Raw genomic sequence first — 14,249 nt, 5'->3', positions numbered from 1 at the left:
TGGAAGCCAGGCCCTGGTGCATGCCTCGCAAGAACACTGTGATTGAGCACATCACAAGCCCCTGACATCGTGTTTCTTATTTTGGGTAGATACATGTATACAGAATTACAGTTAAGCTATGTTTTCATTGTCTGGTCTCTTGTTTAACTTACAACCACAAATGACTTTTTATTCCCATTTATTCTTCCTTTGGTATGTTGGTGTATAAACATTTGTGTATGGGTACATGTGCAGAGGTCAGAGCAGCACAGACATGGTCGACAGTCTCAGTAAACCACAACCCCAGTATTCTTCCCAATTCACTTCTTCACAGCACTGGGGATTGTATAGGCACATAAGACCAATACCTGGCTTTTACATGGGGGCCAGAGACTGAACTCAGTAGAGAGTATGCTTGCTTTGAGTTCAGTGCTGAAGAGATTAAAGTATTTAAACTCTGTGCTTTTGCTTAAGACAACGCACAGATAACAAAAGTTAGAGGCATGTTCAGCAGCGGAAGACATTGCTCAGGTTAAGAGTATCTGCTGCTCTTGCAGAGGAGCTGGGTTCCATTACAAAATGTCAGCACCCAACCATCTCTACTTACAGCAGGGCTCAGAGTCCTACATGCAGGCAAAACACTCAGACATACAATAAACTTGGAAAAAAAAACCCTTCAAAACCATTGTATGACATAAAAGTTGAAACTTTAATTAAATTCTTTCCTAAGAGGTTTAGGATTTCTCATTGATGACCAGTTTAAAAGGAAAAAGTTCAAACTAAAATACATCAATCAGTATCACTTTATTTCAAGCCAAGGTTTTACATTAACACCAACAAACTAAATTGTTCATTCACATTGACAATGTACATGGTTTCTATTTAGTTTTTGAAAGTTGCTGTTGCTACAGCATGAGACTAATCTGAAACCACCCGCAAGTGTAAATGTGTATCCTAAGGGTGTTGACAGTGGAAATCATTATGCAAGTTTACACAGCTCATGACCATAGTGCAAACTCATTAATGTTGAATAAGTAATTTATCTGTTTTGCAAAGGTAGTGAAAAATATTAACAATCATCAAATAAATGCTCAGAATTATCAAGGAACAGCTAAAAATGACCAGGATCCAAATAGGTTATTTATATTATATTTCTCTATAAAGAAGTGACAACACTAAAAACACATTGAAAACCAGTGTTTTAAACTTTGAATGTGGGCTTTTAAAAAAATATTTGTTAACTTGAGATTTTCAGTAATTTTTAACCAAGTATCATTTGACTGACAATCCTGATATAATTTACAGCTGTACTATTCCTGAAAGGAACATCTACACGCGGCCTGCTAAATATAATCTGTGTCTTTGCAAATCAATACAAAAGTTCTCCATCATTACTGCATCCTTTACACACTTTTTTTCTTAAAAATTAGGGTTTTATTGCTAAGTGGATTTAGAATTCAAATTAAATTTGGAAACCTAACATAATAATGCTCTTTGAACTTCCCATTCTTTTAAAAAAATTTTAAACACTGGAAGTAAATGATTATCAAAATGTGGCTGTAACTTAAGGCATTTAAAGAGGAAAACTAATTAGGTGCCACTGGCATTTATTTCAAAAGTACATTTTATCTGACTTTTTTTCACTAGCAAGAGACTAATACACAAACATTTTTTTCCATAAATATGACTACAGTAATCGTAACACAGAAAAAAGTTGATGAGCATTGCTTAGATATTTAAAACAAGGGTAATGCTTTCCCACTCACCGCAAGAAAAATGTTTTTGATTACATATTATAAACATGAGATCTGCTGGCCAGTGTTAAAAGGTCCAGCTCAAGAATTTCAGTTCAGCAGTACGTGAGAATGAATATATATTTACACTTATACATGTATATATATATATTCATTTTATGTATAGTCAATTAATCTACGAGGCATTACCCCATGAAATTATTCATACTTAATTGCCAGTTTCAACAAACATGTTCACAGATAATCCATTTGTCTTAAATGAAGTGAAGCAATATCAAGCCTTCTGTTGTGGTCTCCATCATCTTCAGAACTCATCCTCTGAAGCTGTTGAGAGAAGAACAGGATGATCAAGAATGATCTTTTCAGGGACGACAATGACTGTATAAACATGAAGCCAGAACAGCAATGACCGGTAAAACAAAAATCCCATTTAGTATACTGTTGGTCAAAATGGTAAGGTATCATGATAGTGTTAGGGTGGTCTGATTGTGGGTGATGCCCATTCACAATGTCCCCACCCCCACATCATTTTGGATGTTACATAGTTTCCATATAATGAAAATGCTTAAAAATGTGGTTTAAGAGCATCTTTTAAAAAATGTTTTCTGAGACCAGCTTGTGTTCATAATAGCTAATGATATGTATATCAACATACACCAGAGGAAAAGTGAATTTAAGGCAAGTGCTCTCACACACCTGAGTAGAATCTGGCTTATTACCGCTGCATGTTTGATGCATCCGATGAGAATGAAAAAAAATGTACATAGAATAAGAGGTTACGGATGTTCTTGCAATTGACATCAAAGCTATGTCTATACAATGCCATGGAAAAGCTCTATTGAGTAAGAAAAGCTTTATATAGACACAGCCTAGCTTAAAATAATCGGATTCAGAAAGAAAAAAACTAAACGAAACCACCAACGACAAAAATCCTGCTGCTGCGACCATCCCCATGTCTCCAACTCTCAGAAACACCATTTTCATAACATTTCTGACCTCAATTTCTTCAATGGCCATTAGTGACACAAGCTTTAACATAATGCATCCTGGAATGCTTGGGATAGCCAAGGTAAATAAGCTATTCGTTATATGATCTGCTCTATATGTTAGGGAAAAATCTAAGTTCTTTCAAATAAACACCTAATATTTTCACTATTATCAAGGGCAGATAAGCTGAAGTAAGCCTTATAAAGGTTATAAAGTAAGAAAAGCAAAAACAGCAAACACGGTGATAGACAGTAATTCCAACTGGTCTCTTTACTCTAGGATACGGGATCAACTCAGAGAGCAGAAAAAAATGTTAACATTATAACTGACATAAACCCTGTTGCTAAATTCTACATCACAGGGTCATATTGAAGCGAATGCCATTTTTAGGTGATTCCACAGAATAGAATTCAGCTAGTTTTCAGAATATAGCAATACTCTAATAATATGAAATTCATTTGAGGCACTGCTACCGTCCATTGTTAGCTGAATTGTATAATTTTACCTCTGTATTTCTCTTCTCTCACACATATGGAAAAAGACCATGCTATATTTAGGAGCTTGCATTTTAAATGAGGATTATTTTTAAGTGAGAGATCTTAGGAAATATATGATGAAACAAATGACCACATCTACCAAAACAAATTATAACTTTCAGATACAAAAATTAAACTTTTTTATTAGCCAATGTGGTGTTTTCGGTTTGTTTGTTTGATTTAGTTTTTCTAGTCAGAGTTTTTCTGTATAGCCCTGGCTGTCCTGGAACTCACTTTGTAGATCAGGCTGGCCTGGCCTCTCCAGTTTTGGGATTAAAGGTGTGTGCAACCATGCCCAGCTCTTATGAAGTATTTTTATGAAGGTTATAAAGTTAAAAAAGCAAAAATGAAAAACTGAATAGTAATTCTAACTGGCTTTACTGTGCCATATGATAATAAAAAAGAAACTTGAAAATGTGCTGTCTGAATTTATTTCAAATCCTGTTAAAATCTAAAATTAGTAAGGTGTAACAATATTTCTAAAAGGCCATGTCTTAAAATATCTAAGGAAGTAGAGGATTTTAATGAGGACTGGACCCTTCTCATATTATCTTCGAAGAATGCCAGGCTGATTCTTCTAAAGGTAATGAGCTTACACATCTTCTGGATAACATATTCTGCAGATGGTTAAGTGCACAATCCACATGAAAATACCCATTTAAAACACTCAAGACTATACTGGAATGCAAACTTGTTGCTCTGGTGAAGAATAAATAGGTACAGACCAGATGGGCTTAATCTTGCCCAGAAATTGCTCTAAAGCCAATTTTGTCCATGCTTGGTATGAAGCACACAGATACACTATAAGACAACAGGGTGCAGAAATGCCTGTGACAATGTACTCCTAGATTTCTTGCTGCCCATGTGTTACAGGTTCACAAAGAACTATCTATAAGTCAAAGAAGAACAAGCAAAACCCCTTTCTTAGGGTCTCCGGCCTCTCTTCCTTATTTTCCTGGTACCAAATGCAAGACTAAAGAAAATCTTTCATGATCTAAAACTGAATAAAAACTATAATTTTTTCCTATATTTAAAATACAAAGCCCTTAACAGATATAATTTAGTAATTAAGTTTGTTTTCCTTTTAATCACAAGTAATAAAAATCAGTAGTTTATTTAAAATATTAGTGGTTAAGATTACCTCCTTCCACACCTTAAAAATAATTAAAAAAAAAAAAAACAAAACCAAAACATTTAAAAACCTCAAGTCTATTGTCCAACCCTTATCATCTGAATCAACAACCCTAAGTAGTATTATGCCCAAAGCCAAAGCTCAATTTGGTACTTAAAGGTTTTTGTTCTGTGGGTTTAATTTGCAAATGTACATTCAACAAGTCTGGGGAGGGAAAATTCCACCTACTTTCGAGATCTTCCATATGTGCCTGAAGAGTTCTTGCAAGGTTAATAAACTAGAAACAATGCAGAAAGAAATACAGTAGTTTAAATGTTGCAAATGGATCTAAAGAATAGGAGATTTATTTCTACTTATGAAGTCAAACACCATTTTAATCCTTTAAACAAAGGTCTTCCCCAACAATAAAAATTAAAACATTGAGGGTGTATTATATTACGTTTTATGTAATCGTTATTAACCATGGGGAAACCAGTACCATGAAATTGGAAGCAAACATAATCAAATAATTGTTGTATCCAGTAATACTGTCTTCCTAACACTTTCAAAAAAAAATTATGAAATCAAGGGGAATGGAGGAGAAACAAAACTTTGTTTTCTGGGCCCAAATGAACTGATGTCTGCCTGCCTAAACTTGACAGCTGTAGAGCCATCTAACTCAACGCTTGTACAATAGAAAACTAAGAGTGATTTTTACTATAGTTTAAGAATTAGTTAAAGGAAACTTATATGCTTTATATGGTTTCTTCCTTTGCAGGAGTTAACACACTTTTTTAGACATCATTTCATGGTATTAATTCCAGATAGCAGCCTGACTTCTGAACTACTGAAAAATTAGCAGAAAAACACTTATATTCACAGCACATAAGTTTGTTTTTTAATCTTAATGTCAGTAATTATCAGTTGGGTCACTTAAATATCCCTGTAATAATGAAGAACACGAGAGAAGTTAACTTGTATTTTGAATTTTGTATTTACTTTCACGTATGGTAATAAAAAACTGAAAATGTGCTGTCTGAATTTATTTCAAATCCTGTTAAATCCTAAAATTAGTGCAGGTGTAACAAATACTTCTAGTTTCTATTAACATTATTTAGAATAGCAACATGTATTTTGCATTATACCTTTTATCATATTAAGATGAAAACATTTCACCTTAACATGAACTCTTTTAGCTTTATATACTTAAGAATAATAAAATGGTTAATTGCACACATTTTACCATACTATGAACACATTTCAATTCAGGAAGTATTCAGAATGTTGCGATAAGAGAGAGATATATAAAATGGTCTGAACAACAGGTTTGATTCACTGAGCATTGATTACAAATACATAACAAAAAGTTAGCCTAAAGGTACAATTAATAATATTAAACACCATTTACAGCAACTAGTTCCTTCCTTAGTTGGTAATATTATTAATTTAGAACAACAAACATTTAATCACCCACATTCTTTTGGCCTTTTTTCAATAAATTAAAAATAACAAATTTTTGTTTCTTGGTATTTCTAATTCTGACCCTATTTCTTCTCCTTAAAATATTTCACTTTCAAGAGCTTCTTTCTCTGAATAGCCTATGACAAAATTAGGGTATTTATCATAGAAGACAGCAGTTTGCCTTAAATAAAGACTACACTGTTAAGAAATATTTCAAAGTAAGGCCTCTCCTAAAGGACTGGGGGAAGGAGTATGATGGGAACACATAGAATAACTGTATCCCCTCCCATCTTGCCCCAATGCCAAGACTACTTACTCGGACGCGCGTGCTTGGTTCGATTGTATTTCCCATCATATCAGAAAAGCTTTGTTCACACAAGTGCAGTAAGACAACTAGGTAGAGACCAGAGCTGATAAACTCATACTCAGCCTTAAATGGGGAAGAAAAGAGAAGAAACAGAATGAAGTTAGGACTGTGACTGATTGTCAATGTTTACTGATAAACAAAAAAGAAAAAATGTATTCAGACACAGCTCCTAGAAAGGTATACAGTCCTCTACTAAAGTATCAGGCTGCCTTACCCAGGTTGTGTCTTTTCCTCAGTCTATTTCCCTTCAATCCTTCATATAAAAATTTGCTTTTTAAATCATTTGGTATAACATATTTTAGTTTTCTATATAAAGCTCCTAACAGGTTTTCTTTTACAAATGACTAATAATTGTTTCAGTTTACTTTAAAAAAAAATTAGTTTCCTTTTAACCTAATTCTGTAATGTGCACTATAATTTAGATATACTTTTTTTTTGTAATCCAATTAGTTTAAAGGCAACAACACATGCAAATACACACTGATAATAACATCTTTTTTTTTTTTTTTTTGGTCATATTGGGAATAGAAGACTTAGGAATTCTAAATAGTTTCAAACCTGTTGGGTATCCTCCTCCTCCTCATCTCTTTTTCTTCTTGATTTTTTTTTGGTGGTCATGGGAATAAACTTAGGTCTTAGGAATACTAGCACTTTACCAATATAAACACAGCTCTGAACACAAATTAGGATAGATTTTAAAAATTCAATCTGTTCCTTTAATTTTTACAGTGAAAAGGTCAATTGTACAATTGTACCTGCTTTGGATAATAAACACACCTGAAATTAAGAACTGCATACTAAGATTAATTCTAGAAACTGCTCATCAAATTCTACCATTAATAGTATATATTAATAATTAATAATCATTAAATCTTTAAGTGTTTAAATCATTTTGACATTACTCTAACTGAAAAGAAAATCATGTACATGGGAAAGATTTTAGTTATTATTTTTTTAAATTTACATGTTTATACTAAGCATAGTGGCACAGACCTTTAATCCAGGCACTTGGGGAGGGGGGGTAGGGGTAGGGGCAGAGACAGGTGGATCTGAGTTTAAGGTTAGTCTGGCTTACATAGGAAGTTCTAAGTCAGCCAGAGTTATGCTACGAGACCCTGTCTCAACAAAACAATTCAACAACAAAAACTTTTCGTGGTTATCATCTCACAAAAGATAAAATTAAAATATGAATAAAATTATATTAGCCACTAAGGATTAATAACTCGAATCCATGATTCATATAGAAATAAGATAAAGCTAAAACTATCATTGCTTTATAATGACTATATCTAGTTGTCTAATATTTCTCCATTATATAAGATTACAGATCATTAAAATGATTAAATAAAAATAAATAAAAAATGTGACAGGTGGTGGCCACAGAAAATAGCTTTCTGACTTCTGGTCTAAGACAATACATTTCTCTCTGAATCATTCTACCTTTCTTACTTTCCCTATTCTTTAAAATATCAATGTTCAGTTTAATAATTAAGACATTGCTGTACTGAGTTTCTTTTTGCACAGCTAGCTCATTAAGGAATTAAACATTACAAATGTCAATATGTAATACTTATATCAACTAAAGTTTCATTCTTCTGAGCAGTGATTCTTTTTTTTTTTTTTTTTGGTTCTTTTTTTTTTTGGAGCTGGGGACCGAACCCAGGGCCTTGTGCTTCCTAGGCAAGCGCTCTAGCTAAATCCCCAACCCCCTGAGCAGTGATTCTTAAACCTGCCCTAAGCAACTCTTTCAGGTGTTAGTGTCTACTAAATTATGTACAGAATTTATATTTGTATGCAGTGAGTACAAGGATTTGAATCACATTATGTTTTTAGAAGACTTATTTTATGTGTATGTATCTAAGTCTGTAAAGGCACATGAGTATAAGTGTCCTCAGACTCTAGAGTTGTGAGGCAGCCCTAACACCAATGCTAAGAATAGAACTCAGGTCTTCAAAAAGCTGTTCACAAAAATACCTTATATTGTATGATTTCATCAACATGAATTATCCCAAGCTGGCAAATCTATAAAATACAACAGACAGGCAGTAATGGTGCACACCTTTAACCCCAGTGCTTGGGAGGCAGAGGCAGGTGGATCTCTGAGTTCAAGGCCAGCCTGGTCTACAGAGTGAGTTCTAAGAAAGCCAGTGCTACAGAGAGAAACCTTGTCTTGAAAGCTCACCCAATCAACCAATCAACCACCCACCCACCCAACAACGGAACAGCATTGGCAGGTGACTGAGAGAAGCAAGCAAGGAATCGCTTAGTGGATTTATTTTTGTTGGGATGAAATCATCCTCATACTTCCCTTGAACATGTATGCTTCTCTCAGAATTCCCTCAACAAGGAAAAAAACCCCAAAAAACCAAGGTTGTTTCTTCCAACCAGATCATTCAACCAGTACTGGAGAGATAAGGTTGGCAATGCCTACTTTGAGCCCAATTTCCAAATTTTTAGGTTTATTTATGAAGCCTGACAGTTTATCTTAATCTTTTATTTAAAGAGAATTTTCTAATGAAATTATAAACTTCTCATCTTACAAATTATAGTAAGAATATTTTTAATTTAGGTTTTCTGACCATGACTTAATCTTTTCTTCAAGAGCTGTCCTTTAAGCACACAACAGACACTTACCAAATTAGGCAAAATATACTAACTTGTTCATTTGCATGAGCTCTATGTAGTTCATGAATATCAAAATCCTCCAGGTTAAGTTGCAACTTCTCTTTACAGAGTTCACAGGTGGTTACAGCCTCTAATGAAGAACCTGACAAAAATCAAATTGCAAATAGTAAAGCCTTTCTGTCCTAAGCTCGAGGTTTAATAAACTGGGGGTAGAAAAGCAAGAAAGATGAGATTACAATGTTGGAATAAACAAATAATATATGCAATATTAATATATGCAAAATAATATATGTACAATGACAAATGACATTCATGCCTCCACCCATCATTTAGATACCTTCTTTTAAATCCTTTTTTAAAAATATTCATCCATCCTGTAATTATGGGAAGCTGACAATGAGGCAAAGGAATGTCACCTGTACTTGCTACTTCCTCCTGGGGTATGTTGACATGTTATGAAAGCTATGTTAATGGCCTAGCACCTCAAACACTAGATACACACTCAGACTAGTATTTCTGGTATCGGAGCATACAGATACAGGCCCTGTTTGTGATCTAAGCAAAGGGCCTGCCCTGCTGACTAAAGGAGGAAAAAAGGAACCCAACCTTTGTCCAGATAAAAATGGCTTATTTCAACAATTAGTAGAATTAAGTCCGCATACATTTTATAACAAGGCTCAACCTAAGATATACTAGATATAAAAATTATGGAGCTACCAATATGCAAATGTAAAGAGGACAACACAGGCCAAAGTTATCAAATCAGACCAAGATTATCAAAATATCAGGTATTGAAAAGAAAGAAGCAGAGAATTAACAGTTTATCGACTACAAACTTTCTATGTTAGGTGATGAAAAAGTTTTAAAGTAACCACTGAAAATTACACACTGTAAAAAGGTCAAAGTGGTTAATTCTTCCACACCCATGGTATTTTTATCACAATTTTTGGAAAACAAAAAAACCAAAAACTTCTGTTCTGTCACACTCAACACTTGCTTACCACAGGCCAGTAGTTCCACATTAGTAGGTCCTTATATGTAGACTTCCCTACTATTTGGGGATTATTAGATATGGCTACCAATTGAAAACTATCCTAAAGTTTTATGAGTAGCCAAGAGAGGTTTAAATTCAACTCTACTCACAATCATTAAATGAACTTGCACAAATCTACTTTGGAGACTGAGAAAAAGAATAAGAGCATACTCAAACCCTTTCTTAAAAAGTAGCCTAAAGAAAAGGGCATTAAAGGAGCAGAGTAGTCAAACTGCCAACATGTCCACTCCATTATTAGCCGAGAGGTTTTAATTGTGAATGAGAGAAATGAGTTATCTGGAGAGATCCAAAGCAGAGGAAGAAGATCTTATAGATCTACCTATAAGAGTGGAGAACAGCAGGGGAGAAACAGAAAGCAGTGAGAGTAGAAGGGGAATCAAGGAGGGAACTCTGGGGAGGTAAGAAACCAGCATGCTAGGGTGGAGGAGATCACAGAACAGGTACTTGTGACACTAAAGGAACCTGGAGACCAGCAAAATCTTTGATAGGCAATCACGGGTATATGTCATTGGAGAGCTACCAGAGTTAATTAAGGGAAATCTTTTGGCAAAGAGGAACTGGTTTCACCAGTTCCAGAAGCATGGAGTTTTCTGTCTGACCATGAGCAGCACTCTCACAGTCCAGCTTGAGCTCATCTCTGCATATATGGACTGACTACCTTTCGGAGTTTGGGAATTGGGAGTTTCCTTTGCACCTCATAGGAAGACAAAGTATCAAGCTGAGAAACCATGCTATCCATTTACCTGAGCTGTATGTGAAGTCATTATATCTCCCTTAAATTGTCATAGACTAGTTAGTTACCATAATGCTCCCCTAAGAACACAATGGAACTGAAAGTTTCCTATTCCCCAGCATATTTTAACACCATACTATGACATTACATTGATATCCTTACTCCCTAACTGATTAACTCCCACTATCAAAATTATCTTGGACTTATCTTTATTCATTAGCAAAGGAGCCAAGTATGACGTATTCCAATCAAAGAATAAACCACTCTCTTAAAAATGCATGTGTTTGGGGTTGGGGATTTAGCTCAGTGGTAGAGCGCTTGCCTACCAAGCGCAAGGCCCTGGGTTCGGTCCCCAGCTCCGAAAAATAGAAAAGAAAAAAAAATGCATGTGTTTCATTTCAATAGTTTTGTCAGAGAGGAGTATTAAAACGCAGGACCTGAGGCAGGTCCTCTGTCACCAAGCCATTTCCCCCATCTCTAAAATTATAGACACTAATGCTGCCTAAAGATCTTAATATCCACCCCAGAATGTTATTTTCACAGCATCTAAAGAGCTGCTCACCTGTTCCTCAATTAAAGCTCTCTTCTAAGAAAGTGGAAACATATTATGTAGCAGACCATACATTTTTACCAAAGCAATAAACACATCAACCAACACACGTTATCTACACTAGCCTCCTGGACTGGAAACTGCTCTCCTCCATCCGCCTTTGTGCTCCAGATGCCTTCTTGTGATCCTTTTCATGGATTTCCCCCTCTCTCCAGCCCAAAGCCTCTCAAAAACATGCTCAGATGTTTCCCTACCTCAAAATAAATGTTTTTGCCTGACCCCATATACTATCCTAATTTGCTACCTTGTATCTCAGCTTGTTGGGAAAAGAGCCTATAAGGTAGTATCTCCCTTTAACATACATTATCAATCTTGTCTTTCCACTTAAGAAAATCTGTATGTATTACATGTTCATGTGTGTGCACATGGAAGCCAGAGACTAACACTGAGTGTCCTCCTCTATCACTACCTAGTCTTTGACACTGTGCTGTGTCTGTTACTGAACTGGAAACTCTCCAATTTAGCTGGACTAGCTGGAACTCCAGTGCTGTGACTGGGTCATATTAGGCTTTTTATATGGGTGCTGGGGATCTGAAGTCAGGCCCTTAAGTTTCCATAGCAAGCACTTTATCCTGTTAAATCACACCCTTAGCTCATTATGTGGGTTACCAATCTTAAGGTTCTTCAATCTTTATCAATGCAGAGTTAATCATACCCACTTTTACACAATTATTTTGGCTTACTCAAAGTAATGTTTTCTCATCTTCTTACCACTAGACTGACTAGAGGCTGGTCCTCAAATCAAATCATATTGGGTGCCCCAGGGATTTGTCTTAGCCTAATTCTTTGATACCTTGTCTTTCTCTAGGTGATCTTTATGTAAGCGCAAAGCTTCCAGCATTACATATGGTGATGTTGTGGTACTGGACACTAATTTTGAGTAGTCCTTCTGAGATGATGAGGCTTGTCTAGCTAACAGCCTATCTGATGTTTTTGTGTAGTTACCTAAAATGAAGTTCAAATATAGTACATATCCAAAACTAACTGAGTCACCCTGTGTCAATCTAATTTTATTTCCAGTTTTCTTATTTCAGTACAAGGCCTATTTTCTAAAGGTAACAACAGATGTTCCCTAGTTTTTCTCCCTCTTCCTATCACATCTAATGTCCTGGCAAATTTCAGTGAACCTACCTCTAAGACCTACGTATACCATCCCATTTATATGAAAACTACCAGCATGTCACATTCTGATTATCAATCACCAACTCCAGCAAGTATTTTGAGAATAGATTATGCTTGGTTTCCAGGCTACAGGTCTGATCTTACCCTGAAATCTATTCTCCAGAGCAGAAAATCAAAATAAGATCATTTTAGACAGGTGGTGGTGGTGGACACCTTTAGTCTCAGGACCTGGGAAGCAGAGGCAGTCTCATCTCTGTGAGTTTGAAGTCAGCCTGGTCTATAGAGTTCCAGGACAACCAGTGCTACACAGAGTAACTCTGTCTTGGGAAATCAACAAACAAACAAACAAACAAACAAAAAATTTCAATTCTGCCTCCTTCAGTGGCTTCCTATTACATCTAGATAAAAACTTAAGCTCTAATCCCTATTTATAAGTCTTACACGAGCTAGCCTATGCTACTGCTCTCTTATCACAACTGTATCAACCAAACCGAAATCAACTATTAATTAGATGCACCACCACTCAGTTCCTTAAATACACCTAAGTCTTTCTTAGTAGCTGCTCTCTCTGCTAAAACGCTCTTTTCCTTCTGAAAGCCAGTTTCTTATTATCGAGGTCTAAAATTAAAAGGTGTACCCTAAGAAAGGTGCTCCCTTTACAAGCAATACCATGAGAACATACTCAAAAAAGAATTCCCTGACAACCTGATAAATGACACAGGCAAAATCTTTCTCAGAATACACAGCTGTTAAACAGTGAGTGTGCCTGACTCATCATTTAGTATGGTGTAAGATAGTATATGTTGGAACCACTGGTTAAATTATAATTATATGTAGTATACAAGTATGGATAAATTTAATAATAAATTATAAAAGATTTGTTAGGTGAAATACCTATAATATGTGTATCTCTAGGAAAAAATCTGAAAACAAATTATGTAAAAGGGTAATCTTACCAGAATTAATTTTGGCCTGTAACCACTTCTTCATACACTCTTGATGGACATACTGCAGACTCCCAGTGCATTTGCATGGCTCTATCAATAAATTAGATGATGACGCTGCTGCCATCTGGCAAATTCTACATAAGTCCCCTTCTTCTTCTTCATCAGAGTCCTCTAAGAGGAGGCTGAAAGGGAAGGCACATAATTCAGAACTATCTTATCTTAATTCCTAGATAACCATTTCATCATACAGAATTTGAATCTTAACATTTCTACTGAGTACAGCAATCAACAAAGACCGTGACCTGAGAGTTCTTGCCACTGAGTACAATGTCGCCATAAGTAAGGCCAGCTGCATTGCTGCTCAGCTTTAAATGAGTCACCTTTCATTTTTTAGAAATCTATCTTAAGATCATCTTTTCCAAAATCACTAAGATTTTAATTATTGAAGTGTTCTAGGTTACTGGAAATCCAATAGTAAAAGGATAACACACATCATTTTGTCAACTGTGAAAGAATTTTAAGGCTACTTCAATGAATTGCAAACATATTGAATTGTATTTCTCATTTACATGTTATCAAAACTGACTTTTTTTTTATTCACATTGAATCAAAATTTTAAAAAGATTTAAAAATTCTCCATCATTTACTCAACAATCTTACTGAATCGTTCTGGTATCTAAAAAGGAAGGCTTTAAAACACACATTTTTCTATTGCCCTCTTTTATACAGACTAACATGTACCATTTATATGTAAATTCACTTTTAACAAGCAAAGGCTTCTGTCAAAATTCCTATTTTGTTAGTTTACTGACAGCACATGAAGGAGGCCCACAGTAAACTGACAGTGCTTAGTGACAAACTGTTCCTGAAGTACAGCCTGGACAGTGTGAGTGAAGTTATTAGCAAGACACCAACAGAAAGACACACAGGCTACAAGGTAACTTTCTGCCTTTACTTAATCAG

General features: G+C 35.3%; 1 protein-coding gene across 7 annotated transcripts in view; it reads right to left on the bottom strand.

The window, feature by feature from the left end:
• Positions 1-764: 764 nt before the first annotated feature.
• Marchf7 (membrane associated ring-CH-type finger 7) overlaps positions 765-14,249 on the bottom strand; it is a 38,129-nt gene continuing 24,644 nt past the window's right edge. Inside the window, exons 6-11 of one of the 7 annotated variants that reach the window (XM_039104832.2) lie at positions 13,296-13,468; positions 8,853-8,962; positions 6,145-6,258; positions 4,617-4,665; positions 2,430-2,454; positions 765-2,057 (exon numbers count right to left, since the gene is read on the bottom strand). In XM_039104832.2, the coding sequence (XP_038960760.1) occupies positions 2,045-2,057; positions 2,430-2,454; positions 4,617-4,665; positions 6,145-6,258; positions 8,853-8,962; positions 13,296-13,468 (484 nt within the window). In that variant the 3' untranslated portion in view covers positions 765-2,044. Of the gene's footprint in view, positions 2,058-2,429; positions 4,666-6,144; positions 6,259-8,829; positions 8,963-13,295; positions 13,469-14,249 lie in introns of those variants that run through there. The other 6 variants (XM_039104833.2, XR_005501848.2, NM_001012087.1 and 3 more) reach the window with 6 other exon arrangements.

Source organism: Rattus norvegicus, chromosome 3 (genome assembly GCF_036323735.1).
Source record: "Rattus norvegicus strain BN/NHsdMcwi chromosome 3, GRCr8, whole genome shotgun sequence".
Lineage (NCBI taxonomy): Eukaryota > Metazoa > Chordata > Mammalia > Rodentia > Muridae > Rattus > Rattus norvegicus.
Note: the sequence above shows the minus strand (reverse complement) of the source record. Positions and strands in the feature narration are given on the sequence as shown.